This window comes from Aotus nancymaae, unplaced genomic scaffold (genome assembly GCF_030222135.1).
Source record: "Aotus nancymaae isolate 86718 unplaced genomic scaffold, 86718_ANA_hifiasm-v0.15.2.pri h1tg000003l, whole genome shotgun sequence".
NCBI classification, from domain to species: Eukaryota; Metazoa; Chordata; class Mammalia; order Primates; family Aotidae; genus Aotus; species Aotus nancymaae.
The window spans coordinates 68035869-68063441 of record NW_026988414.1 but is presented as its reverse complement, the minus strand read 5'-3'; the positions used below and the strand labels follow the sequence as shown (position 1 = coordinate 68063441).

The window sequence follows — 27573 nt, the reverse complement described above, 5'->3', positions numbered from 1 at the left end:
GACATTCATCCATGTGTTGTATGTACCAGTGATTTGTTCCCTTTTCATTGCTGAGTATATTCCACTGTATGACTGCCGGACAATTCATTCATTCACCAGTCGGACGTTTAGGTGGTTTCTACTTTCTAGAGATTACGAAACTGATATGATTATTTGTGTAAAAGCCTTTATGTAGGTGTGTTTTTATTTCTCTTGGGTGGGATTCTGGGTCTTATGTTAACTTTATTAGAAACTATTAAATTGGACCAAAAGAATCTTATGCAAATCATTGAGGAGGGGCTAACACTACACAAATTTGAAACCATTTATTAATCAAAACACCCAGATAAACAAGGCCAGCTGTGGGGACCCAGTAAACACCAATGACCAGAAACTGATAACGCCCAGAGTGTTTGAGGGGAGGCATTAAAGTGGAGACAGCACTGCCTTGGGAGCTTGGACATGCTCCACACACTGTTCCCTCCCAGACCCTGCTGGCAACTTAGTGGCCTCAGAAACATTGTCTTAGGTTCCCAGGCCATGAATCTCTCTTGTCAGTCCATTGGTAACATGAATGGTTAGATGTTAATGTTTACATACACAAAACACAAATTAATAAAATCAATGTGTGTGTGTATGTGTGTGTTGGGGGGGACAGTAAAATTTGCACAAAAAGAAACAAATGAGGCCGGGCGCAGCAGCTCAAGCCTGTAATCCCAGCACTTTGGAAGGCCGAGGCGGGTGGATCATGAGGTCAAGAGATCGAGACCATCCTGGCCAACATAGTGAAACCCCGTCTCTACTAAAATATAAAAATTAGCTGGGCATGGTGGCCCGCGTCTGTAGTCCCAGCTACTCGGGAGGCTGAGGCAGGAGAATTGCTTGAACCGGGGAGGCGGAGGTTGCAGTGAGCCGAGATCATGCCACTGCACTCCAGCTGGGTGCCTGACGACAGAGCAAGATTCTGTCTCAAAAAAAAAAAAAAAAGAAAGAAACAAATGATCTGAACTATATTTCAAATAAATAACATACACAGAAAGGGGGAAATAATCCAGGTAACTGTGACTATTTAGAATCAAGCTTGCCTTCAGGCTCAAGACAAAAAGAACTTGAAATGTTGAATTCTAATTAGTAGGCACAGACATGAGTTGGTAATTCTGGAACAACATTCTGTATGTTCTAGGATTGAGCAAATAAAATGTTTTGTGGGCTGGACCAGGTGGCTCGTGCCTATAATCCCAGCACGATGGGAGGCTGAGGCAGGTCTATCACTTGAGGTCAGGAATTTGAGACCAGCTTGGCCAACATGATGAAACCTCGCCTCTACTAAAAAATATAAAAATTAGCCAGGCATTATGGCAGGTGCCTGTAATCCCAGCTACTCGGGAGGCTGAGGCAGGAGAATCGCTTGAACTGGGAGGCAGAAGTTGCAGTGAGCCAACATCGTGCCACTGTACTCCACCCTGGGTGACAGAGTGAGATTTCATCTCAAAAAATAATAATTTAAAAAATAATAATAATAAAACGTATCGTGGCTAATGGGAGTCAGGTTTCTCACTGTTGGAAAATGGAGTAAAGGAGAAAAGGTGAAAAGTACCTGGGAATTCTTTGCAGTATTTTGCAACATTTTTCTAAGTCTGAAATTATGTTTAAAAATGATTGGACTATATCAGTGCTTCTTAAACTCCCTTACATTAAAAATCACCTACAGCTTTAGCTAAAAATTCGAAACTACAGGACCCCCTCCCCCACTGTGGGTAGTCTGTGTCAATATGTTTGGGCCTGAGAATCTGCATTATACCTCATCGAACACATTTTAAAAGGGCTGAATTCAGTGCTCTTTGAGGGCCTTTCCTTCTGTGTTCTGGAGGAGGCAAAAGTTCAGCCTGTTTTAGAAATCTGTTGCTGAGCATGAAGAGAATGGGCATGACAACTGTTTGTCTGAAATGCATCTTTTACAAGTTGACACATTCCATACAAGAACCAAGGAGACATAGGAAAGCTCTAGAGGCAATTTCTCAGGGGGGGAAAAAATCAGGAAAATCTCAGAATTCTTCAAAAGGCAAGTCATCCAGGTATCTTCCAGAGTTAACATCCTTCCAGTAGAACAAGTACCTGCCGGCCTGGGGACCTCTCTACTTAGCTTGACCTGCAATGCCTTCCCCCGACAAGCTGACAAGGCTGGTTCCTTTTTGCCCATTAAGTCTTCCTCAAATGTCAGCTCGTCAGAGTGGCCATCAATTCACATGCCCTATGAGGCTTAGTTTCTTTACAGCACTTAATATCTGGATTCCTCTATATATATTGTCTACCTGCCCAACCAGAACACTAGCTCCATGAGGGAGGGACATTGTAGGTTTTGTTCACTTGTGTATCTCCAGTTCCTAGGATAGTGGCCATTCTATACATACGAAGCACTAACTATTCATTGAATGATTTACTGATATACACGTGTATGGGGATCTGTTTCTCATGATGAATGAACATGTTTGCAGTGTGGTAGATAAAACATAACCAAATCAAGTGGCAAACAAGATGACTTTATGATAATAAATAAATTTTATTTATTTTTTTCTCTCACACAGTTCAAGAAAGCCAGACATTAGTGTAAGTTGAAGAACATCAGAGTTTGGAAATAGGTCTTTGCCTTAACGGATTATTGACTAGAAAATCAGAGGCTGGCATTCAAATAATATGTTTTGAAGTGTTGTTGTACAGTGTTAATAGGTGTTTCAAAAGGGTATCATGGACTGGGCACAGTGTGGCTCATGCCTGTAATCCCAGCACTTTGGGAGGCTGAGGCAGACAAATCACTGAGTCCAGGAGTTTGAAACCAGCCTGGGCACAGCATGGCAAAACCCCATCTCTATAAGAAATACAAAAAATTAGCCAGGCTTGGCGGCATGCACCTGTAGTCCCAGCTACTCAGCAAGCTGAGGTGGGAAGATCACTGAAGCCTGGCAGGTGGAGGTTGCAGTGAGCTAAGATTGCAACACTACACATCAGCCTGGGCAACAGAATAGGACACTGTCTCAAAAAAATTTTTTTTAATTAAAAAAAATTTAAAAGAGTACCATAAGGTACAAAATAGGTCAAACAAAGGGTTTCTTGAACATATCTGACAACGCCATTCTACTCCACCCGACCTTCCTCAGAACCTCTCAAGTGAGCAAGGTTCCACTGGTGGTGGGGGAGGAGGAGAGACAAAAAACAACACTTCCAGAAAGACTTCAGCAGATCAAATATTTAAATCACTCTATACTCAGAAAGCCTCTAAATTTCCCACAACATCCTACCAACAATTACAAATTCATTTCTTTTTTTTCAATTTGAGGCAGGGTCTCGCTCTGTCGCCCAATCTAGAGTGCAGTGGCACAATCATAGCTCACTGCAGCATCCAACTCCTGGGCTCAAAAGTCCTCCCACATCACCCTCCACAGTAGCTGGGACCACAGGTGTGCACCACCATAGCCAACTAGTTTTTAGATTTTTTTATAGAGTCAGTATCTGGCTCTATTGCCTGGGCTGGCCTCGCACCCCTGGGTTCAAGCAGTCCTCCCACTTCAGCCTCCCAAAGTGCTGGTATTACAAGCATGAGCCACTGCACCCAGCCACAGATTCATTCATTCTTTCTTTCTTTCTTTTAAGACTAGAGTCAAGTGTAGTAGTGAGAAGAAGGAAAGAGCAGAACAAGGAGCTTGATCTATGACTGACTGTGAACAATTGAGCTAACTTACTACCTTCAGACCAGCCACAAATTCATTTCTTAAGAAAAAAGATGAGAATTATTTTCTAAAAACTGAGCAATGGAAAAGGAAACCCTTCAAAGAGTGAAGGTAGGTAAAGTTGACTAAATGGCTTCATTCATACACATTCAAGTTTTATCACAATTGTAAGGTCTGGTAAATTTTAGAGTAGTGCTTCTCAAGCAAGGGGATGGAGAGGTACATCCCATTAGGAATGTGTCACCCTCCTGACCATAGTCTTTTTTGAGACAATGCCATGGTGAGCAATTGTTATCAATGGAAATGTGTCACATCTCTTAAGTGTAGTGAGACACTTTTTAAAAATTGAGACCAGCTCCAGTGAGGCCTTCAGCTGACTCCCTGCCAACATTTTAGGCTGAGATGGCTTGGATGGAACTGTACTCACATTAGACATCTAATGCTTATTACTTAATACTTAATGATCATTAGTATATTTGAACCCATTCTTATTTTGCACTGGAAGCTTCCAAATCAGTGTGCTGCAAACTGTCATAAAATTCTGATTTATAACACTGTCCCCAAAAGTATACAGGACTAATGTTTACCAAACTTACAAAAATGTTATGAAACGCTCTATCTTATTTTGTTGATTTAACATTTCATTTTCATCATTAAGCATGTGAAAAAGCAATATAAGCAAAGATTAAATAATCCCCAAATCCTTCAAATTGATCACTGATTATTTCAATTTTTACTGAGCTAAACATTATTTTGTTATCTATAAAGGAGAGAATTTAAAACACTGCATGTTTTTGGCATTCATAGAAAGGGGAATTTAAACTTTGAGCTGTTTTTGCCATAAAATTGAAGTTGCAGTCAGATGAACTGGAAGCCCACAGACCCTGCTGTTGTGGAATTCCACTAAAAATGGCAGGTTGTTGCCAAAAAAACAAATTTTGTCATGCAGCTTGCAATTAATGTGCCAAAAATTTACCAGCCCATATAATTTTATCAGTCTGCCTTCCCCAGAGGAAGTAAACAAATAATAAAACGAATGAAATCATATTTCTTGACCACTCTCATCCAATATAAATTGTTACATGTCCTTAGAGGATTAGACAGTGAGCTACTTACAAGGCCATTCAAATGTCTGGGCTAGTTAATGGTAGAGGCAGTAGTCTAAGACATGGGGTATTCCTGAGTCAGTAAAGAGGATCCTGCAATTTGAGGAAGGCCCCCTAAGTCATTACCAAGTGCAGAACAGGGTTTGATGGGCCTCTGTCAAAAGTTGTCTTGCATCAGCATTTCTGTGTTCCCTGGAAACACCATGAAATACTGAACTTTAATCAGTAATGCAAAAAATGAGAAAATGCTCAGTGTTTCAGAACTATTCAGAGTAGAAAACTCTGGAACATAAAATGGGGCTTACGCTTTTGTTGGTGAGTTGCTAAAACTTGAGATCGGGCAAAACAAGGCTGAGATGTCCAATATCTTCTGGAACGTGTAACACTAGCAGTTCTTCAAGTTTGGCCTCTGGCCCTCCTGCATTAGGATCATCTGGGAGCCTTGCTCCAGTGCAACTCTCTTCTATAAAACCTACATTTAACCTAGTGAAGCAGAATACCCTGGTTTTCCCCAGGAGTCCACATTCGTCACAAGATTACTAGATGTTTCTGGTTCACAGTAAAGCTTGAAAACACTATATGTGACCACCCCACTGGCAAGGTCATTAACATCCTATGCACATGGATACTAAATTTTGCAGCATATTTGAAATGCTGAAGCAATATCAAATATATGACATCCCCAAATATAGCAATTTCCATTGATTGAAAAGGTGGCAGATGAGCACAACTAATTGGGATTAACTCAGCCAACTCTTAGAGTTTAACACATTTTACCTGCACCGAATAATACTTTGGAGATCAAACTGGCAACCAGAAAACAGAGCATAACAGAACACATGACACCCCACTGTGGACTTTTAAGAAAAAAAAAAAGTGACAAACTCCAAATCCATAATGACATGAGAACTTGCACCTTGAAGGCAGAATGGACTTGTGGGAAGAGAGGACTCTCCTTCTGTTCTCCCTTCACTGGGTGGAGAAGGAAAGAAGACCCCTTCCCAAACAGGTCTCTTCATTCTGGAATGTTTTCCCAGTCCCCAAGGCTCTCAGTGACCAACTTCCTTTCACAGATCCTCCCAGTGACTGACCTAGCTCAATCTCCCAAAGTAGTTGACAGGCCACTACAAGAGCTCTTTAGAGAAGCTTTGCTACATGAAATTTATCAAATGAAGAAAGATTCATTTTTAAAGAATAATACAAAGCTCCAGGGTAATATGCTTAATCCAATTGTTTAAATAGAATTAAAAACCAATTGTCAGTAATTGTAAAATTAATAAAATGTCAATAGTTTGCTTTAACAAGGACTTGCTTGAACCATGTTCTCCTTTTAAAATCACACACACAGAATCAGTATACATTTAGAGAACGTTCTCTAGCTGAATACCTTTTTGAAATGAATGCATTCAAAAGACACAAAAGACACCAACCATTATGAATATTTTAGGCCACCTCCGGCTCATTATGGTGGTTAAGGTGTTGCAGCTTAATGTTGACATCTTAATGGCATGAAAAGCTTATGGTCTGAATCATGTTTCTTTTTTATGTAATTCTGGCTCAGGAGTCCGATACAGAGCAGCTGAGAAATAAATTATGTTGCTGAGGCTGAAGATGATGCACAGAAGTATGGCTCCAGCTATCTGAGAGAAAGAGAAGGGCTTGGAGGTGGCCAGGAGCCATTCCTTCCTCAGAGTCTTGTCCAGAAGTATGGCTTCCATCTGCAGGTGCGTGGCCAGGATCACACACACATGAAACAGCTGGTGACTGTGACCTATGGCAAACACAAAAGGCCATCAATATCAGCAATTAAAAGGAATGAGTACTGATACATGCCATGGCATGTATGCAAAAATGATGCTAAGTGAAAGAAACCAGACAGGAGACCACATATTATATGATTCCTTTTATTATGAAATGTCCAGAATATGCAAATCCATAAAGACAGAGGGTAGACTGATGGCTGCCTCAAGCAGGGGTGAGAATAGGGATTAACAGTGCATGGGTCTGATGGAGGGGACGAAAATGTTCTAAAACTGATGTATGGTTACTTTACTGAAAATATCATTAAATCGTATACTTGACATCAGGGAATTATTGAATATGTGAAATATACCTTAATAAACTTATTTTACACTTGATCTTAGCCAAAAGGCTGAGAAGTGATAATAAGTTTATTTTTATTTTTATTTTTTTTAAGACAGGGTTTCACTATGTTGGTCAGGCTGGTCTTGAACTCCCAACCTCAGGTGATCCGCCCGCCTTGGCCTCTAAAGTGCTTGGATTACAGGCGTGAGCTACCACACCCGGCCAATAAGTTTATTTTTAAGAAGCAATATGAGAAAAATAAAAGGGCCACCAGAGAAACCAAATCCAAATTCTTTTTTAAAACAACTTATCTACTAGTCTCATTTTTCAGATGAAAAAATTAGGTACCACTTTCTGCCAAAGGTCATCTCTTGAGAGCCAGCACTGATCAGCTCAGGGTCTCACTTTAATGCTGAAGGAGAAGCTGGCTGAATTTTCTGTTGGCCACTAACCAAGTGGACCTCTCCTTACTGCTGGGTATTCACAGACATGACCAGGACTCTTCCTCCCTGATGCCATGCTGGACCCAGCTCACATGGTGCTCATCACACAGGGTGGGAGCCAAGTAGAGGGTAGTGGGAGTGGACAGGGACATGCTGGGTGGTTGGCGGTTGGTGAGAAAACAAGTCCAATGCCTAGGGTCAGGGGCAGTTTGGAGGACAACCCTCAGACCCCAGGAGTAAAGAGGAGACCACATGTGTTATGGGCTAAATGATGTCCCTGAAAAATACATGTGCTGAAGTCTTAATCCTCAGAATGAGACCATATTTGCAGATAGGATCTTTAGAGAAACAAGTAAAAGTGAGGTCTCTAAGATGGGCCTAATGCACTATGACTGGTGTCCTTATAAGAAAAGGAGGTTAGGACACAGACATGCATGTACACAGAGAATAAGACCACATGAAGAGAGATGGAAAGGACAGCCATCAACAAGCCAAAGAGAGAGGCTTCCGTTGAAATCAACCCTGCCAACACTTCGATCTCAGATTTCCAGCCTCCAGAATTGTGAGAAAATAAATTTCAGTTGTTTAGACCCAGTCTGTGATACTTTGTTATGGCAGCCTTAGTGAACTAATACAACATAAGAGTTAAATAAGGATTCTCCTTTGGTTTTAAAAAATAATAATAAAAAGCCTGGGCATGGTGGCTCACACCTGTAATCCCAGCACTTTGGCAAGCCAAGGAAGGAGGATTGCCTGAACCCAGGAGTTTGAGACCAGCCTGGACAACACAGGGAGATCCCATCTCTAGAAAAATAAAAACTTCAGTGTTGCACTCCCAGGACCTATCTCAGAAGAAATATTCAATAAATGTGTCCTAGGACTGAAGCAGCCTGGCCACCTCCACTGTTGAGCAGGAGGAGAGTCTGGAATAAGAATGTAGAAGGGTCGAGGATTCTCAAGTGGGTAAGTTTCCTATAGCATGGAGCTGTGAGGCCCCCAGTATCTGTCTCCCAGAAAGAAGATGTGCCTGGAGCTGCCACACCTGCCTTACTCAAGCTATACTAGTGGGCTGGGTATGATTTCCAAATCTGTATGTGATACAGCAAAGTCGTTTCTTCTCCAGCAGAGAGCTGTGCTCTCAGAACACAGGGCAAAGCCGGTAACTAGGCACCTTCTCCAGCTGAGGCTCAAGCCTGTCTCCACTGGGGCATGAGATAAAAGACAGAAAGAACCATCAGCATTGGATGTATCTGAAATGTGGCTGCAGCAGGAAGAGTGATTTCAACAATCCTGCCTAACAGGAATAGGGAGGAGCTTCCTGTGGGCCAAACCATGCCAGGCCAGCACTTCCCAGGAAATCTGGGGCTCATGGCCAGAGAGGGATTCCCACCTCCAGCAGACTCTGTTAGTTAAGGACTAACACTGTCCCAAATCTTAATGATCTGTCATGAACTATTGTCTAGGAAATGTCCCCCACAGGGGTGTTTTTCAGCTCTGTATCCCTAGGCCCAAGAGGATACATAGAGATGAAGAAATAAAATGTTAAGAAACCTGAGTGGTAGCAAAAGAAGGCCCAGGGCTCTTTTTCCTGCATCCCCCAAGACTCACTACACAGCCACCTCTACTTCATCAAGGGGGCTGGGGAGGTGGACATGGCAGTCAGGGTGCTGGTGACTCCTGTTCCCTGGCCTCTCCTTTTCCTCCTTTTTGGAAATCTGCCCTCTAAGCATTTTGCTAGTTACAACCCTTTCTGACAACAAAAGAAGGAAAGGAGCTAAAACTTTAATCAGATCAAATAAACCACATCTGGCCACATCTCTTAGGGGAAGGAGATGGAAAATCGGGGACAAAATGGGCTTGGAGAGAAGCAAGCTTCCTGCCCTCATGGGGACAATGACTGGCCCTTTGATTCCTATGTACTCATCTAAGGAACTCTCACCCCAAAGTCTTGTTAGCCTCACCAGGGGTGATGCAAAGGTGCCTCCTCCTAGTCAGTCCCAGAGCCAGGGTGGAGGAGGCACATTCTGCATGTCCCCACCACCTTCCCTAGACAGAAAGGGGGAAAGAGCTCTGCCAGCAGGTGGAAACCCCCGTGACCCTGACACCTTCTCTCCACCCTACATCATCTCAAACTTCAGTGAGCTCAGGTTCATCTGGAGGATGACTTAGCCTCTGTGTGAGTACTGGGTTCCACTCTTGGGAGTTTCTGGTTCAGGAGGTCTGGGGTGGGGCCTGAGAATCTGCATGTTCTCAGATAATGCTGATGCTGCTTGGCTGATGACCACCCCTTGAGAAACCACTGCTCTACCACGACTCCTGGCCCCCTCCCACCCACCATGCTCAAGACAAAGACAGACACTGTCGCCTTTCCCCTTTTCTGCACAGCCCCCTGTTGTCTGGTACCCTCAGAGCCATCTTCATCCTGTCTTTCCTCTTCCTCTCCACAGCTGCCCCCAATGTTCTTTTCATTTTTTCTTCAGATAAGACCTCTCTCACTCAGACTAGAATGCAGTGCATGATCATGGCTCACTGCAGCCTCGACCTCCCAGGCTCAAGCCAGCCTCCTGCCTCAGCCTCCCGAGTAACTGGGACCACAGATGGATGCCACCACACCTGGCTAACTTTTGTATTTTTTTTTTTTTTTTTTTTAGAAACAGGGTTTCACTATGTTGCTCAGGATTGTCTGCAGCACAGGCTCAAGTAATCTGCTCACCTTGGCCTCCCAAAGTGCTGGGATTACATGCGTGAGCCACCACGCCCAGCCCCATTAACATTATCAAATGTTCATTTAATAATGGGATTCCATGTTCTAGATGACAATAGGACACACTGGCTCCATACTCCATCAGAATGCTTTAGGCTCCTGGGTCCACCTGCCCTCCATCCTGCCCATGCTACCTAACAATGCACCTGCTGTGGACATCCTGGCCTCTGTCAACTTGCAATGTCACTCACCTTGGCCTCTCTCCCTGCCCATCCCTGCCTTTGCAGCTACATGTACTGGAGTCGGGGACGGGACCCTTCCCAGCCAGGAGGGCAATGAACAGAGTAGCACTCACCGATGTAGTCAAAGCATCCCGGGGCTAGGCGCTCTGGCAGGTGTGCAGAGTACAAGAAAGAGGCCAGGAGGGTCATGATCATGTGCTTCTGGTGGTACAAGGTGGCTTCATTCTGTGCAGTCTTCCCTGGGAACAGGAATAGCTGCAGGTGTTTGAAGAAACATCAGGTCTTGAGAGGACAAGCCTGAGGCAGGCCCTCTTCCTTCTCAGCACCTGGAGCTGAGACTTTGGGGGCTCTGATACCCACACATGTCAGCACACACACACAAACTCCAGAGGCCAAGGTGCTCGCCTCCTCAGGTCTGTGGCCTGGGAGAGGAAACTCAGGCACCATGTGAGCAGAACTCCTACCCTGAGTGTGGTCAGTTGAGACTCAAGACTATTGTATTTCAATCCCCCAAATGCTCATAAGAGTTTTGGGTTATTTACTTACTGAAGGGGGAAAAAAAGGAAAGAAGGAAGGAATGGGAAAGAAAAAGAAAGGTAAAAATCCTGTTAGATAATTGCTACTCTTAGTGGGGATAAAATGTAAGTACAGTTGACCCTTAACATACAGGCTGGGGCACTGACCCCCTGCAGTCAAAAGTCCATGTACAACTTTTGACTTCTCCAAACTTAACTCCTAATGTTGACTGGAAGCCATGACTGTAACAAACTGTCAATTAACACATACTTTGTATGTATTATATACTGTATTCTTAGAATAAGCTAGAACAAAGCAAGTGTTACTGAGAAGATTTCAAGGAGGAGGAAGAAGAAAAGGGGTTGGTCTTGCTGTCTCATGAGTGGCAGAGGTGGAGGAAAATCCATGTTAAGTTCAAACCTGTGTTGTTTAAGGGTTAACTGTTTAGTAAGAAGTGGTTGATTCACACTAGAACTCACTTTTTATCAGCACATCCACTGCACTGGTGCTCCTAATTAAGGCTTTAAGGCCTAGCAATCCCTGAAAGGCCTTCTGAATCATCCGAAAGTATCAATGATGGCCACTGTACTGTTTCAGAGCTACAGACAGTTTTTGTATTATTGTTATAAACAGCCATAGTAGCTAGCACTTACCGAGGGCAGCAGGCCAGGCCTCTTTCATGCATCATTTCATCTGAGCCACAATTACCATAAGGCAGAATCTTACTTTCCCCATTTTGTAGATGAGGAAAGTGGGCCAGAAAGTGCACATCACTTACCGAGAAGTGAAGTCAGCATCTGAATCCAGGCAGACTGATTCCAGCATCAACATCACCACTTAGAATTGGACCTCCCCTTCCTTCTGCCCTCCTCTGACACGTGCCAGAAGCACACAGCGTTGTCACAACATAGGACCTGCACTGCCTGATTTGGAGGTGCATGGGACAGAATTGCTGTGCCTGCTTTCGGATTCCTGTGTGTGGTCTGCGCCCTCAAGGAAGGAGTGAGGGGAACGGGCGGCACCCCCATCTTTGGGGCTCCCTCAGATCCACAGAGGCAGAGCACAGAGAATGTGCTCAATGCCCCAGCTTCTGGGTGGAGCACTGTCCCTCCCCTTGCCCCTCAGCCCTGCCATCTGGGCTTCAGTCTTCAAACCCACAGAACACTGCCTCTAGGAGGGAGCTTCACTCACTGGGTACTGGACAGGCACTGCAGGGCCTATCAGATCCATTGTTTTGATTAATCATCATTACCCGATACAAAGGAGGGGCTGGTACTCTCAGGTACAGATGAGGAAACTAAACTGAGGCTCAGAGAGTTGTGTGCCCTGCCTGAGGTCACACAGCCAGTGAGCAGTGGGACCAGAATTTGAACTCAAGCTTATATGATTTGAAAGTGCATGGACTTTCCCCTTCTTGTCCTGCTTCTTGTCCCTCCTACATGCTTTCCATCTCATTCCCATCACTCCTTTAAGACCCTCATTCATACCTTTTCCTTCAATGCTAACCACATACTACTTGATGATAGAATCATGCATTCCGAAACTCCTGCTACCAGTCAGCACTTTACATGTTCTCCGTGTCACCCTCCCCATGGCCCATGAGGTGTTATCATCCCCAATTTACAGATGAGGGAAATTGAGGTGTAGAGAATTTGCCCAGGGTCTGACAGCAGGTATTGGAGATCTGCCTGCAGAGCTCGCCCTCCTGCTCACCCCAAAGCCCCAGGCTGCCTGCTCACCCCCAAAGCCCCAGGCTGCCTGCTCTGCCTGGCTCTCTGACGTTCCCGAGCCTCCAGTCATATTGTCTGTCAGGGCCTCTGTGTTTATGCCATCTCCTAACCACTCCTCAAGTGCCACCAAGGCAACACCTGGGTCTCAACTCCTGTTTTGTTCTATGGTTCGCATTGCAGTGTTTTGACCCCCAGAAAGCTCAGAAAGAAACTGACTTCCTGGCATTGCTAACAGGCAGAGGATTTGCAGCCAGTCCTTACCCTGTAGAAGATGGGGAGGGAGTCCCAGGTGTAGGGATAAGCAAAGGCGAGGACACGAATCACCTTACAGAGTCTGGGCTTCTGGATTTCAAGAAACCTAAATCAGGGAAGGAAAGTGGGGAGGAAATGGAATGAAAAGCATCTCAGTAAATTACATGTACACATGCATACACACCGAGTGCCTGGTTATCAACAGAGGACAAGCATTTTTGTACAAGCTCCTGTGGCCAGCAGCTTCTCCACCAGCCTCGTCCATTCCTCCCACCCCGATGAAAGTGACAAAACTTCAGATGCAAAAAGATCTCCAGAGAGACCCCTGCTGACAGTGGGAAGCAGTGATGTCTAGACTGAGCTGGAAAGGAGGTGCTGGGCAGAAACCCTTCGAGGGCCAAGTTATGTAACTGCCAAAGAGCCTTTTAAAACCCTAGTTACTGTGGGACAGGGAACAGGTAGGGGGAAAGGGGGGCCCACTGGCACAGACTCTTGGGGAGCACACTGCAAAGGCGGAGATGCACCCATCTAGTTGGAGGCCGGGTATTGTCATGAAGGAGACCTGGGTTCAAGTAGGAATTTGATCCTTGGAGAGCTTTCTGGAATATTTATACCACACATGGTGATACTTTGCTTGGGAAAACTAAATAAACATGAAGTCTTTCCTTCTCTCCTTCATTGCCACCCTTACCCAACCTACAATCCAAAGACAGCTGACAGCAACGATAAAACAAGTGATGCTGATTGTTGAGAAGACAGGCAGGTCCCCCTGGACAGCACATGACAGGGCCTCAGCTGACTTGGGCCCAGCCTGGGGCAGCAGCTCAGGGTATGGGGAGCTGGGCAGCACCGAGGGCAGGCTGCACCCTGGGAGGACATGGGGAGGCAGGCAAGGAGGGTCTCTGCACAAAACCACAGCCCAGAACTGAGGCCTTGGTAAGGAAGTGCTCACGGGTGCTGGTTGGGCAGCCAAGGCCAAGTAGTAGGGACAGGTACAGTCCCCGCATCAATGCTGAGATGTACTGTGGAGGGCTCTGTCCTCCCTCGGGGCCCACAGGACTGCCGGGTAAGGAACCCAGTACAGTGGATGCAGAGCCACGCACCGAGGCTCTTGGGGTGGCTGTTCTGATGCAGTCTGCAGAGGCAATGCATGCATTGGGGCCCTTTCAGCCTTTGCTGACAGTTCTGCCCCTCATCACACTCTCTGCAGGGATGGGGTCTGTGTCCTGCTGTGGTTCCCACCTCTGCTTCCAAGAACCTCCGTCCCAGTCCACAAGCCTGTTCCTTCTCCTTCAAATGCCATCTGTGTTCCCTCTGAGCCCAGACCCATGTCCCCTGTCCAGGCTGCCCATGCCTCTTAGGAGCCAGTAAAGCCACCCGACCATAAGCCCCACTGCTGCCTTATCCCTCAGCATGGAGTATGCAGGGACTCCCACATCGGGCGGCTGTGGAACCTTCCTCAGGCAGGCGCCAGGTCTGGTCAGGCCTGGATCCCCGGGACCCAGCGCAGAAGCAGGTCTGAGGATGCGGACATTCTCCAGGCTAGTGTGCTCCACTCAGTCCTCAGGCCAACTGAGCACAAAGGGCCACCCAGGGATTCCTATTTCCGGGGAAAGGGACACCTCTGTGTGCCCCAAGAAGCCCCACAGCCTCCTAAGACAAGCCCCAACTTCACTCCAGCCCACTTTCATGTTCCTTCTTTCCTGACCCTGCCAGTAAGTCACACACGCACATGGCACGTACCAGGTGAGAAGCTCAAGGAGAATGGACTCGGATGCATCATCCCCCCTCCCAAAAAAAAGAACCACAGCCAAACTCCAGGACAGGTGAGGCAGCACAGCACTGTGATTTCACGTGGAGGGCTTGATCGGGACACTGGGTTCAAATCCTGACACTGCCCTTCACAACCATGTGACCTCGGCAGGTCACTAACCTTTGTGTACCTCCTGATCCTCAGGTGTAACACAGAGACAATGACTGTGCCTCGTCACAGCGTTGTTGTAAGGATTTAATGAAACAGTGCCCACCAGGTGTTTAAACTGTGCACTGCACAGTCACATAGACTAAATGGCAGCTCTAAACTTGCATCATGGGGTGCCATTCTCTCTCCTTCACCACCTTCTATGTTGGTCCAGAAAATAGGAACAGGAGGGAACAAACAGGTTCTGGGTAATCTGCCAGAAATCAGATGAGCCAATGAGAAGCAGAGCTAGGATTTAAGCCCTGGACTTTCTGGCTCCCAAATGTCATCCCCTCTGCCTCCTGCAGTAGGCTGGACAGCCTCAGACCCCACTCAGCCTTCACCCTTCCCAGCCTGCTCTGCCCCGAGCAGAGGCACACACTCCTGCTACCTGCCTCACCTGCCCGCCTTCTCAGTCCTCCAGCAGACCCTGACCCGCCAAGGCAGGCCGCCCCCTCCCTCCCTGCGCCCTGCCACCGCCTGCCGTCTCTCCAGGTTGACAGGCTCACTCTTAAGGGCTTCTGTGACCACTTACACTCGAAGAACTCTGGCTCTGGCTGGCGAGGGCCATCCCCCAAAGCACGGATTTTCTGTGACTTGAGACAACATTTGGCTTGGCCTGAAAAAGTGTTTCCCCAGGGACAAACGGACCAGCCTCTCCAGCTGCAAAGCCGAGTCTAGAGGGAAAGAAAAGAAGAAAAAAAAAGCAGAACAGAAGAGAGACAGCAACAGAAAGAAAAAGGCAGAAGGGCCAGTAGCCTGGGAGAGGGGCCGCCAGCTACCAAGGTTCAGTTCCGCGTCAGGCCACGCGATGTCGCCACAGCCAGAGCAGAGCCACAGCCGTGGAATCCTCGGAGGCGTTCCACGTGCAGCCAGCCCTCTAGTGGGAACAGCCCAGCCTGCTCAGGCTTACTGCAGTCCCGCCCTAGAGGTTTGAGAGGCTGCTGTAAGGAAATCAGGGCTCTGCCCAGAACGACGTTGGCAGCATACACTGGGTTGCGGGAGAACCCTTCGTTTGGAGAGGGTCGATTCATCACAGCCTGTTCTAAACCCTGACGACAAAGCTGGAAGAATTAGCAACTGAAATTCCGGAACTCGGGCTTGAAACTAGTGGGTGTTTGGAAAAACCGTTCTACTGCAGAGATGCACACACGAATGCATATGGGGCGGTGGTTATGGTTGCTTTGTTTTGTTTTGTTTTGAGATGGAGTCTCACTCTGTAGCCCAGGCTGGAGTGCAGTGGCTCAATCTCAGCTCACTGCAACCTCCACCTCCCAGGTTCAAGCGATGCTCCTGCCTCAGCTCCCTGAGTAGCTGGGACTACAGGTGCCCGCCACCACACCTGGCTAATTTTTTATTTTTAGTAGAGACAGGGTTTCACCATGTTGGCCAGGCTGGTCTTGAACTCCTAACCTCAGGTGATCCGCCCACTTCAGCCTCCCAAAGTGCTGGGATTTCAGGCATGAGCCACTGCACCCGGCCTGTTATGGCTGTTTTATTGTGTAGGAGTTGTCTTATTTTGGAGAACTGCGGGAATGTGAACATTTCCCCATGCTCGCACCTGGCCATAGCAACACTTTATCCTCTGGCCAAGGCTCTGTCTGAGAACCATGCCTGCTGAGCCCTCTACATCCAGCACTGACCCCAAACCCCTTCCAGGTCAGCTCCACCCCTTTGAGCTGCCTCAGCAACTGCCAAGCTATCCTGACAGCAGAGCTCATGGGTGAAAATTAATCTCTCACCCTCACAGCTCTAACCAAGGGGTTTCTCGCTCAGCAGCTGTTTGAAAAAAAAAAAAGGCAATCAATGGTTGGATGCATTGGCTGGAGATGGTCAGTGATTCGTGATACACAGCACTCACCGTGTAACTGACATTCCTGAAGGGACTGACAGCCCTTTCCTGTGCAGGTATGAGCAGGCCAGGGCCCCGGCCACCTCAACCTTGCTCCAAGACCCATGAAGAGAGCATGCATTCTCTCATTTCTCCTCTCAAATGCTATGGAATGAGAAGGCAGTTTTCTGGAACATATTCATTTGAACCAAAGTCCATGATAGTAAGAACCAAAAACCACTCGGAGCATGACAAAGCTCTCTATATTGAGATTGGCCTTAATGGTTGGCCTTGTGATGGAACGAATGCCATTTCAATCCTGATTTTGGGGCAAGCATCGGATAACTATCAGGCTGATAATGAGGTTCCCAGTCTCCCCCTGTGCTTCGGGAAGGGGAAGGTGCTTCTCTCCCGCTCCTGCCCAACTGCGGCCGGATGGAGCAGGAGGGAGAGGCAGGGTGGAGCCTGGGGGAGGAAGGCAGCTGGGAGAGGAAAACCTGGAGAAGACACTAAGGCATTGGCATCGCAGGATGCCCAAGCCAGAGAGGACCCAGAGGACATCGTCTCAGATGCCCTCATTGAAGATGCAGACCCTGAGACCCAGAGGGGACAGTGACTGCCTTGAGGCCACACAGCAAGTCTGGAGGAGCAGGGCTGAAATCCAGGCCTCCAGATGCCCACATCCCCTCTCTACCCACTTCTGCTGAAGTTAGTCAGGGCCAGCGTCACTCCTGCACACGAGTCAGCTTTCTCCCCAGACACCCGAGGCAGAGGCAGGGAATGAACGAGGAGAGGACAGGGCTTGTAAGAGCGGCAAAACCATGGGTGAGGGAACGTGGAGCGAGGACGAGGTACAAAGGGCACTGGAAGGGCCACAGCTGGAATGCCCTCTCTCTCTTTGACTGCAAGAGTGTGGCATGTGCCCACTTCCTCCCTTTCAATTCCAACATAGCCCCCCATCTCTCTCTCCCCTCAGCTCCCACTTCAGTTGCTATTAACACACCTGGAAACCCCTCAGGACATGGAAGCCGAGTGCATGGGATTTTTATTTTTTCCCTAGGAGATTCTCATCCTTCAGGAGCAAAGGGCTGGACCTCAAAGGATTCACAGGCCCCCAGCCCACCCTCCAAGCCCCTCTCTAGCTGCTGTCCTCCATCCACCCTTGCAGACTCTGGCAGCTCTGATGCACCTTACTGCTTCCTGACGCTGGCCCACCCTCTCTGCAGTCCTCACCCTTGTCCAGGCTGGTCACTCTGTCCTCCTCTCCAGTAAAAGTGTCCAGCTTTCTTCAATATCCAGTCCTAATACCACTTCTCAGAACTCCGTGTATCCCAGCAGCTGGCATTTTGCCTTATCATTATTTGTTTACATTACACTCCTTCCTGCTACACTCTAAAGTATAATGGCCTCATGCTGGGCCTTTGGGGGCATCTGCAGTCTGTCTTTCCTATGGCACTGGGTGCTCTCTGAAGGCAAGGGCATCCTCCTGGCACCCCCAGCTCCTAACATAGTACCTGGAGTATGGTAGGCATTTAAGAAATGTTGGATAGGTCTGTAGATGGGTGGATGGATGTGTTCCATAAATAAATAATCCATTTCATTGGCAAAGGGAGAAGCCCCCAGACTCAGGCACCCAGGAGATGCCTGGCAAAGCTGGCCTGCCAGACAAGTTTTTCCAAAGACACCAGGCATTCCACATCCAAAAGACCCCATCTGTTATATCTGAAACATCAGAGAAGACGCCTGGCTAGAAGAATGCAAGCTAGGCTGGGCACGGTGGCTCACACCTGTAATCCTCGCACTTTGGGAGGCTGAGGAGGGTGGATCACCTGAGTTCAGGAGTTCGAGATTAGCCTGGCCAGCATGTCAAAACCCCGTCTCTACTAAAAATGCAACTTTTTTTTTTTTTTTGCTCTGTTGCCCAGGCTGGAGTGCAGTGTCACAATCTCAGCCCACTGCAACCTCTGCCTCCCGGGTTCAAGAGATTCTCTTGCCTCAGCCTCTCGAGTTCTCCTCTCCAGCTAAAGTGTTCAACCTCCTTCCAAGTTGGGATCACAGGCACCTGCCACCACACCAGCTAACTTTCATATTTTTAGTAGAGATGGGGTTTCACCATTTTGACCAGGCTGGTCTCGAACTCCTGACCTCAGGTAATCCACCCACCTGGGGTTCCCAAAGTGCTGGGATTACAGGCGTGAGCCACGGCACCTGGCCTCACTCTGGAGACTTTCTTTTACACTTGTGAAGCCTTCTCTTCCTCTTCTGCTCCCTCAACCTATGGTGCTCTCCCCGTCTAATCCTAACTTTCAAACACCAGAGCCACACAGCCCTGGGAGAGTCAGGCAGACAGGGGCAGTGACTGGTCCAAGGACCAGTCCAGGTTCCTGGACCATGGCCCGTCCATAAGCCCACGCACCCAGGCACTGTTCCCTTGGGGCTGGCTTCATCTCTTTTGGGCTTCTTTCCACAGCGTTATTTTCTGTGTGTGTTGTGCCTCCTGTCATCCACGGCAGGGACTCCTAGAAAGGAGACTTTCACTCCCATGGAAGGTAACGCCCCGCTTCCAACCCGTCTCAGCGCAGGTAAATAGAAGGTAAGTTAGAACAAGTATTCCCCATGTTGCTTCAGAATCTATCCTTCCATTTAAAAATACAAAACAAAAACAAAAAAACTGGTTTGTCCAGTTTGTGAAACCTGCCTGCTCTCCCTCGGCCCCATACATCCCAAGTGTCGCCCCAAGGAAGTTGGAGGCAAAATCATTCTGGAGAAGTTACCAGATGGGGCACATCTCACCTCCCTGTTTTTTCCTGGGGAGAGGTGGGTGAGTGGAGGCAGGGAGACTCCACTGGCTCGCTGGAGTTGCCGCTGTGGGGGACAAGGAACTCAGATGTGCCTGCCAGCCTATCTTACCTGACCAGCACCAAAGCCCTCCAGCCCAGAAGTACCAGCCTTGGCACTATTCAGCCACGGCTGCCACCCCAGCACAACCATGCGGGAGATTTCCTTTAGGGAAAAGGAACTTCCGTGCAGTTTGCTTTTACAGAGAGCCGAATAAACGGGTGTAGTTATCCTCATAACCACATTCCCTGCAGCCATGCCCCAGTGAGTTTTCTTGAAATAAAAAAAAAAAAAGTGGAAATTAGAGCCAGTAACCTGGGCCTGACTCACAGCGATGAGGGATGCATAGGGCATTTGAATAATACTCATCATCTACCACATATGCCCAGAGGCAGGCACACCCAGTCACCATTAGCAACCACACATTTATGGGGCATCTCCTCTGTGCCAGGTTTGTGCTAAGAGTCCGGGTGCCTTACCTGTAATCCTTCCATTTGTCTTAGGGGTGTTTGTAATGGCCTTATTTTATAAATGAGCAAACTGAAGTTCAAGGATAAGCGACTAGTCCAGCAATAGAACCAGCTACATAATTTGTAGAGCCTGGTACCAAATCAAAGAGCAGGGACCTTCAAAAATCATTACAAATTGTTAAGAATGCAGCAGACGAGCCCGGGAAGCTGAGGTTGCAGTGAGCTGAGATCGCACCAGCCTGGGCCACAGAGTGAGACCCTGTCTTGACAACAAGAACAATGAAACTGGCCGGGTGCAGTGACTCATGCCTGTGATTCCAGCACTTTGGGAGGCAAAGGTGGATGGATCACCTGAGGTCAGGAGTTCAAGACCAGCCTGACCAACATGGTGAAACCCTGTCTCTACTAAAAATACAAAAATTAGCCAGGCGTGGTGGTGGGTGCCTGTAATCCCAGCTATATGGGAGGCTGAGGCAGGAGAATTGCTTGAACTCAGGAGCTGGGGGTTGCAGTGAGCCGAGATCACGCCATTGCATTCCAGCCTGGGTGACAGAGTTAGACTCCGTCTCTAAAAAAACAAACAAAAAAAAAAGGCAGCAGAGTATTAAACCAAGTATGAGACTCTCTGAGCATGGAGGGCTGGCGCTTGCATGCCCAAGAAGCTGATTTTGCCACAATGGGAAGTCCAGCTGCAACTGAGTGCTAGGTTCCCAAGCACCCTTTCCATGAGCCCACCTCTTTCCGGTTCCCTCAAAGAGTCCCAGGAGCTGCATGCAAGGCCTTCCCTCCCCTCCCATCTGAGGTCAGAGCCACCCAGTACCTGGAGTAGCAGGAGAGGCCTGTGCTGAGGGTGGTGTTCAGCACAGCCAGAGCCACGTAGTAGTCATGGAAGGTGGTGCACACCAGTGCGTCCGGGAACGTGTACGCAGAGTAGGCAATGGCCGAGCCTGGGGAAGGAAAGCCAAGCTTGGGAGAGGGGCTAGGCCTTGGCACCAGGTGGGACCCTTGCAAAGACCGTTCCCAGCATCTGGCTTGGCCCTCATCATTCCCACAGTCCTGACTCTGTGCCCTCACTTGTGCCATTCTGCCTTCCAGGATGTCCTCCTCTCCCTTCTCTGCTCACCCAAATCCCATCCTGAGAATGTACTATAAGCCCAGCTTTGCTCTAAGGGCTTTACCTATATGACCTCACGTAAGACTTTAACTACCCTCCTTCATAACTCCGCACTTATCCTCATTGTACAGATAGGAAGCTGAGGGACAGAGAGGTGTAATCACTCGCCCAGGGTCCTGCAGCTAGGGAGTTAGCAGAGACGGGCTTGAAACGCAGGCAGTTTAGTGACAGTCCCTGCTTTTAGCCACATGCTGTGGTCCACGATGACAGACCCAGAGAGCTGAGCTCTACTCAGAGTGTGCACTTCTCACCTGCTCAGGGACACGGGTGCTGCTGGTAGAAAGATCAGTGCTGGAGGGAGGGCCCTTGCTGAGATGAGGATGTCATATCACAGCCAGGGGAGCAGGCCAGCTGAGAGGCTGGGTGTTGTGTTGTGTTTTAGGTTTGGTGTTTGTGAGAGAAGGGTTGCCTAAGGACCTTCTAGAGACCTGTTTGCTGAAGCATGTATTTGGAAGAGCAGAGGAGATCACTGTCCTTTTCAAATGGGCCATGCAGCGATTACTCCAGAAATGCCCACACTTATCAAAACAAGCCTGGGGCGGGTGACCAAGAAGCCAAGAAGCCGCCCCTTGGAGTCTGGAATGCTTCCAATGACAAGGAGCCCTGTCCGTGGAGGGCGAGGTGGTAGAAGGTATCGTCGAAGCCTCCAGGGGCCAGGTGAGGTGGAGGGGACTGTGATAACCACGCAGGTGAGAGGCCCGGGCCTGAGTCAAGACAAGGGGGCAGTGCTGCTTACAGCAGGTAGGAGAGAAGTCACCTGGCCTTAATAACCAATTGGCCAGAGGGTGGGAGGGGGCAGGGAGTGAGAGGAAGGGGACCTGAGGATTAGTCAGACTTCTGACTCGGGAGAATGAGTAGGGGCACGGCCATCAGTCAGGTTGGACATACAGAGGGGTAGCAGGTGTGGGGGCAGGGGCGGGAGGAGGCACGGTTCTGGTCTCCTGGCTCCAGGTGGTATGGACCTCAGGTAGGAGGTTTACACTGGAGGTGGGGTTTCTCCAGAGGTGGGGAGAGATGCAGTAGGCACAGAGATCCCCGGGGAGCTGGATCGTGTGAGAGGAGAGGTCAGAGAACCACTTCTGAGCCTCTCCACCCATATATGCTGGAAAGCAGAGGAGGGGAGCCAGCCCAGCGGAAGGTGGGAGGACCCCCCAGAGGGAGGGAGGGACATGGCAGGGGCCAGAGAAAGAGGGGCAATCACGGCAATCCTGGCAGTCAGGAGGCCGGGACCCTGGACAGGGCACATACCTTCCCTGCTCTCTTCTGCAAACCCATCAAAGCCTGAGGGTGACCCTGGCTCACAGGCGAAGGGGCAAGGTCTGGTGAATGCTGGGGACTGGACAGCAGAGCACTGAGGAGTTGGCAATGAAGTGGGAAAGGGTGTGTGCATGTGAGTGTATTGTGTGTGTGGTGTGTGTGTATATGTATGTGTAGTGCACTGTGTGTGTGTCAGTGCATGTGTGTTTGTGTGAGTGTGAGTATGTGTATATGAAGAAAGAGGATGGAGGTAGGCTTCTCATGGACAGCCTCTTGGGCAAGGAAGACAATAACTGGTTTTCTCACCTAGAGTGGGACCTGGAGGAAGAATCTAGAACTCGCATCCTTGGGAATGGATGCATGCCCACAAGGGAAGGAGAGAAGAGGTGGCCAGAGGAGGGAGCATCATAGTTAAAGAAAAAGTCAATATAATCAGGAGAAGGGCAAAAAAAAAGAGAGAGAGAGACATGGAAGTAGAGGCTGTCAGCACCCAGTTTCACTGGCTTAGGCCACTGCTCTATTCCCACGCACTCTGAGCACCTCCCTGATTGCTCTAAGCCTCTGGACGTGCGAGGCTCATGACCTCACCCTCCTCCTCTGCCTGGCATGACAGATACCAGCACTGATGTACTGGAGTCAGCTCATTCTGAACTGTGAGAGAGCTGGGAGCGGAACACAGCCATCATTAAAAATTAAATTACATGAACTTGCAATTAAATAAATCATATTAACAAAAGTACTGAGTACTCAATGACTACATCTATTGTATCTGCACAGTGGAATTTCTGTAATGGTGTGCTGCACATATCTCTTCCCACCCCTGTGCTCTGTGACGTCATGTTGGTGGGTTGAAGCTGGCTATGGTGGGAAGATTTACACCACAGAAATTGGCAAACACTGCAGATCGGGGCTGTCATCCCCAAGGAGCCAGTGGCTAAATATTTAGCAGCATAGTTTCTTATAAAACACCTATTGGGAAACTGGACAGGAGCACTGGTATTCCCTGGGCTCTTCTGCAAACTCATCAAATCCTTCTGGTGACCCTAGCTCACAGGAGAAGGGACAAACAGCTCGGTTGCATGGGAGGGAAAGCAAGAGCAGGGCCTCACCTACCCAGGCCGAAGAGGTTGACGGCGCCATAGTCCAGGAAGTAGCATATGTGCCGGGCATTCTTGGACATAGAGCTGAAGGTGTGTGCACAGCTGGACACAAGTGGGTACACGCAGCTGGTGCACATGTACACAAGCATGGGCCAGGAGTAGCTGTCATTCTTGATGTCTGTCACGTACAGAGCAGTCACAAACCTCCACGCAAAGAACCTGGAACACAGAGGGCCCACTCACCCTTCATGATGGGAGCTCCTTTTAGTTCCTTGCCTATATCTTCTGTCTCCATTCCCCCTCCCACCATGACCAATTCCTCTGTCTTCTCACTTTGGGGAAATACCATGTGCTAGGGAGGTGGGGGTCCTTTTTTAATTGGGAGGCAGGATGTTGGGAATGGGCAGGTAAAGTAATAAGAGAGGCTTTATGTATATCTAGTCCAATCCCCTAGTTATTCTCCAGTCTCAGCTTGCATGCTTCCAGGGATGGGGGCCTCATTACCTCCCAAGGCAGCTCTGAGGGCTGGAAAGTTCTCCTTCACTGGCTCAAATCTGTTCCCCTGGAATCTATCTCCATTTGATTGGCCTTAGTTCTCTCCACCAGGATTATGGAAAACAAGCCTATCAAATATTTCAAGGCAGTCTTTCTAACTCCCTCCCACCTCCTTGAACTTCACATTAAATAAATCCAGTTCCTTCAGCCACTCCTCACAGGATGTGATTTGGCGTTACCACCATCCCTGTGGTTTGTCTTTGCTCCATGTAGTTTGTCTCTGTCCCTCTTGTAGAAAGGCTCCTCAAGTAGAAGCAATGCCCCAGGTGGGGCCTTGCAAGCCCAGAGGACAAGAGGACTATTTTCTCCCTCCTCCTCCACGCTGTTCCTCCGTTAAGAGTACAATCACTTTTCTGAGTAGCTAGTCCCACAGCTGACTCTCAGCAGAGCCTAGATGTCCCTGCAGAGACACTTCACAATTCATCAGATCTGCCTGACCTACAATCCACGCGTGAGGTCCCGTCTACAGAGCACCCCACTTCCACAAACCACTCCTAAATTGCTGGCTCCCTTTCCCACTAACTCCTCCAAGGGAGGAGACTCTACAGAGCTTTTTCATATACAGAAACTGAAGGAGCATTGCTAAGTCCTTCCAGCTACGCTTGTGATCTTTTTATTTTTGTCCTAGCAGAAGTAAAGTTTAAGCTATTTGCTGTTTCTCAAAACATATCATTTAGTCATTTCAATTTTTCAGTGGTCCCATTTCCTTAGGGCTTCTTGATCCAAACCTTCCCAAGTCCTTCCTGCTACTCTCTGTTGCTCAGTCAGGATCATCTCTGAGAGCCTGGTGCAGAGATGTGCCAAGCAGTGCTGGGGGTGAGGGGAACGTGGCTCAGCCAGCTTGGCTCAGCTGTAAAACAGCAAAAAAATCACCTTACAGGGATCCATGCATGAAAAGCAAGACCCGTAAGCAGGGATGGACAGGCTGGCACCCTTTGAAGCAGCTCACATCTCAAAACAGCCTAAATCAACCATGATTAATCCAGAAAATGGAATGGAACATCCAGGCAGATGTTCCAAAATCCAGGAGACATGAAGATTGCAGCTGCTGACAGAGTGAGATCTCCAAGGGAGGGCAATAAGGGGAGAGCAGCAGGGAAAGAGGTAGATGCTGGGGACACTCATAGCACAGATCCTCCTGGTTCCCCAGAAAAGCTCCAGGAGGTTACACAGGAGGCAGGTCCCCTGGCCACTCCAGGGAGGAGGACCAGGGGCCAGTGACAGAGCCTGACTCTAGTCCCTTCTGCAGGATTATAACTTATAAGCATGTATACTTTTAAAAATGACAAACAGCCGCTGGAGCAGGGCTGTGCTGCACCCCCTGCCCAGTCTGCAAGCCCAGGACTGCCACGCTCCTTTACAGATCACTTTGGGGGAATACCACATGCTGGGGAGGTGGGGGGGTCCTTTTTTAATAGGAGGCAGTATGCTGGGAATGGGCAAGTGAAGTAAGAAGAGAGCCTTTATATATATCTAGTCCAATCCTTTAGTGCTTCTTCAGCCTTTATGTATGTCTAGGCCAAATTCCCTAGTGATTCTCAGCTTGCATGCTTCCGGAGATAGGGGCTCATTACCTCCCAAGGCAGCTCTAAGGGCTGGAAAGTTCTCTTTCATTGACTCAAACCTGTCCCCCTGGAATCTATCTCTATTTGATTGTCCTTCGTTCTCTCCACCAGGATCATAGAAAACAAGCCTATCAAATATTTTTCTTTTTTTTGAGACAGAGTCTCACTCTGTTGCCCAGGCTGGAATGCAGTGGCTCAATCTTGGCTGGTCACAAACTCCGCTTCCCGGGTTCAAGCGATTCTCCTGCCTCAGCCTCCAGAGTAGCTGGGACTACAGACATGTGCCACCATGCCCTGCTAACTTTTGTATTTTTAATAGAGACAGGGTTTCACTATGTTGGTCAGGCTGATCTCGAACTCCTGACTTTGTGATCCGCCCACCTCAGCCTCCCAAAGAGCTAGGATTACAGGTGTGAGCCACCGCACCCAGCCAGCCTATCAAATATTTTAAGGCAGTCTTTCTAACCCCCTCCCACCTCCTTGAACTTCACACCAGACTGAGCTTTCTCCCCTCTCCACTGGGCTGGCTGCTGGAACCAAACAGCCTGCCCCTATGTTTTGGTTCCGGGTCTGTCTTCTGACTTCTGCTCAGGCTGACTGTCCCTGTGTGGGGGGCATGGGCCCATCTCCACTCACTGCACACTCTGAATCTCTTCTTGACATGACTGGAGGGAGTCCAGAGACCAGCCTGTGCCACAGCCCCCCTGCATGACATAAGGAAGCCACCCCTTCTCTCTGCTGTGTCTATATCAACCAATGGCGGTCCGAGTGGGACAGTGACTTGAATGGCCTCCTAGTTCTTCCACTTTGGATCCACTGTGATTTGGTGCTTTGACCCTGTCTCCATCCTCCACTCATTAAGCAAAGGGTTGCAACGTGTGACATTGGCTTTCAGCCCCCACCTGTCTCAGCAAGGCTCCCCTTCGCTTCCCTGGCAACTCCCATTTCTGCGTACAGGTTTCCCAGAGCTTTGCTCTTAGCTGGCTCCATCTACAGGCTGCCTGACCAAGTGCCTCCCGGTTGCCATGGTTCCCAGAATGACTAGGAACCCGCACAGCTCTGTGCCAGGTGCCTCTACCAATGTTTTCTTCCCAAACCCTCACGGCAACCCCTGGGGACCATCACAACTGCTTTGCAGGTAGGAACATGTGAAGCTTAGAGAGGCTGACTTGCTCAAACTAGTGACATTTTAACCAGGGCTCCTGGAAGACTAGAAAAGTCTCCAGGACTGAAGGAGATGAAGGTAAATGCTATCAAATCCGGCACCAGAGCAGAGAAGGACAGAGGCGCTTTCGAGATTTCCCCTCAAATCCTACCACAATCCATTCCTTAAATTATGTCATCCCAGTGGCACACCCAATGTTTCTTCCCTCTGTCACACACTCCCTTCACCCGCATGTACCCATGGGGGATCCCCAAATCCCAGCACAGAATCTCAGCCATCTCAACACTAACTGTGTTTTAAGACACGCTGGTCGGCCAGGCACGGTGGCTCACACCTGTAATCCCAGCACATTTGGAGGCAGAGGCAGTTGGATCACCTGAGATCGGGAGTTTGAGACCAGCCTGACATGGAGAAACCCCATCTCTACTAAAAATGCAAAATTAGCTGGTATGGTGGTGCATGCCTGTAATCCCAACTACTCGGGAGGCTGAGGCAGGAGAATCGCTTGCGGTGAGCTGAGATCGCGCCACTGTACTCCAGCCAGGGCAGCAAGAGCAAACTCCATTAAAAAAAAAAAAAAAAAAAAAATTCCTGGTCTCCAGGACTCCCGGAGGAGACAGGCCGGTCAAAGGGGTAGGAAGGTACCAGAAAGGCAGCAAGTGAGTCCAAATGTTGAGAGTCTCATTGGTCATTTGGAAAAGACTGAGGATGCAGGCCGTGGCAGAACTCTGTGGATGGCGGTAGCCGAACAGGATGCCTTGCTCATGGAACACCTGCGGAGGCAAGGAAAAGGACACTGAGGTCAGACCAGAGGGCGGCACGACGGTCTCCGGAGAAACATCTTCGTACAGGCTGTGCACCGTGTGCCTGGAACGC

At 48.6% G+C, this 27573-nt stretch overlaps 1 protein-coding gene and 1 long non-coding RNA gene across 11 annotated transcripts in view; one reads left to right on the top strand and one right to left on the bottom strand.

Moving 5' to 3' along the window:
* The first annotated feature begins 3635 nt into the window (after positions 1-3635).
* Positions 3636-6893, top strand: LOC110567604 (uncharacterized). The gene is made up of 2 exons (XR_010344464.1): positions 3636-3815; positions 6372-6893. It is a non-coding gene; the product is annotated as an uncharacterized LOC110567604 (long non-coding RNA).
* PAQR5 (progestin and adipoQ receptor family member 5) overlaps positions 4415-27573 on the bottom strand; it is a 92304-nt gene continuing 69145 nt past the window's right edge. For all 10 annotated transcript variants that reach the window (XM_064382158.1, XM_064382145.1, XM_012451336.3 and 7 more), the window contains 6 exons: positions 27343-27470; positions 23426-23631; positions 20702-20828; positions 12792-12888; positions 10398-10539; positions 4415-6581 (listed from right to left, as the gene is read on the bottom strand). In XM_064382158.1, coding sequence (XP_064238228.1) covers positions 6340-6581; positions 10398-10539; positions 12792-12888; positions 20702-20828; positions 23426-23631; positions 27343-27470 — 942 coding nt within the window. In that variant the 3' untranslated portion in view covers positions 4415-6339. The remainder of the gene's footprint in view (positions 6582-10397; positions 10540-12791; positions 12889-20701; positions 20829-23425; positions 23632-27342; positions 27471-27573) is intronic.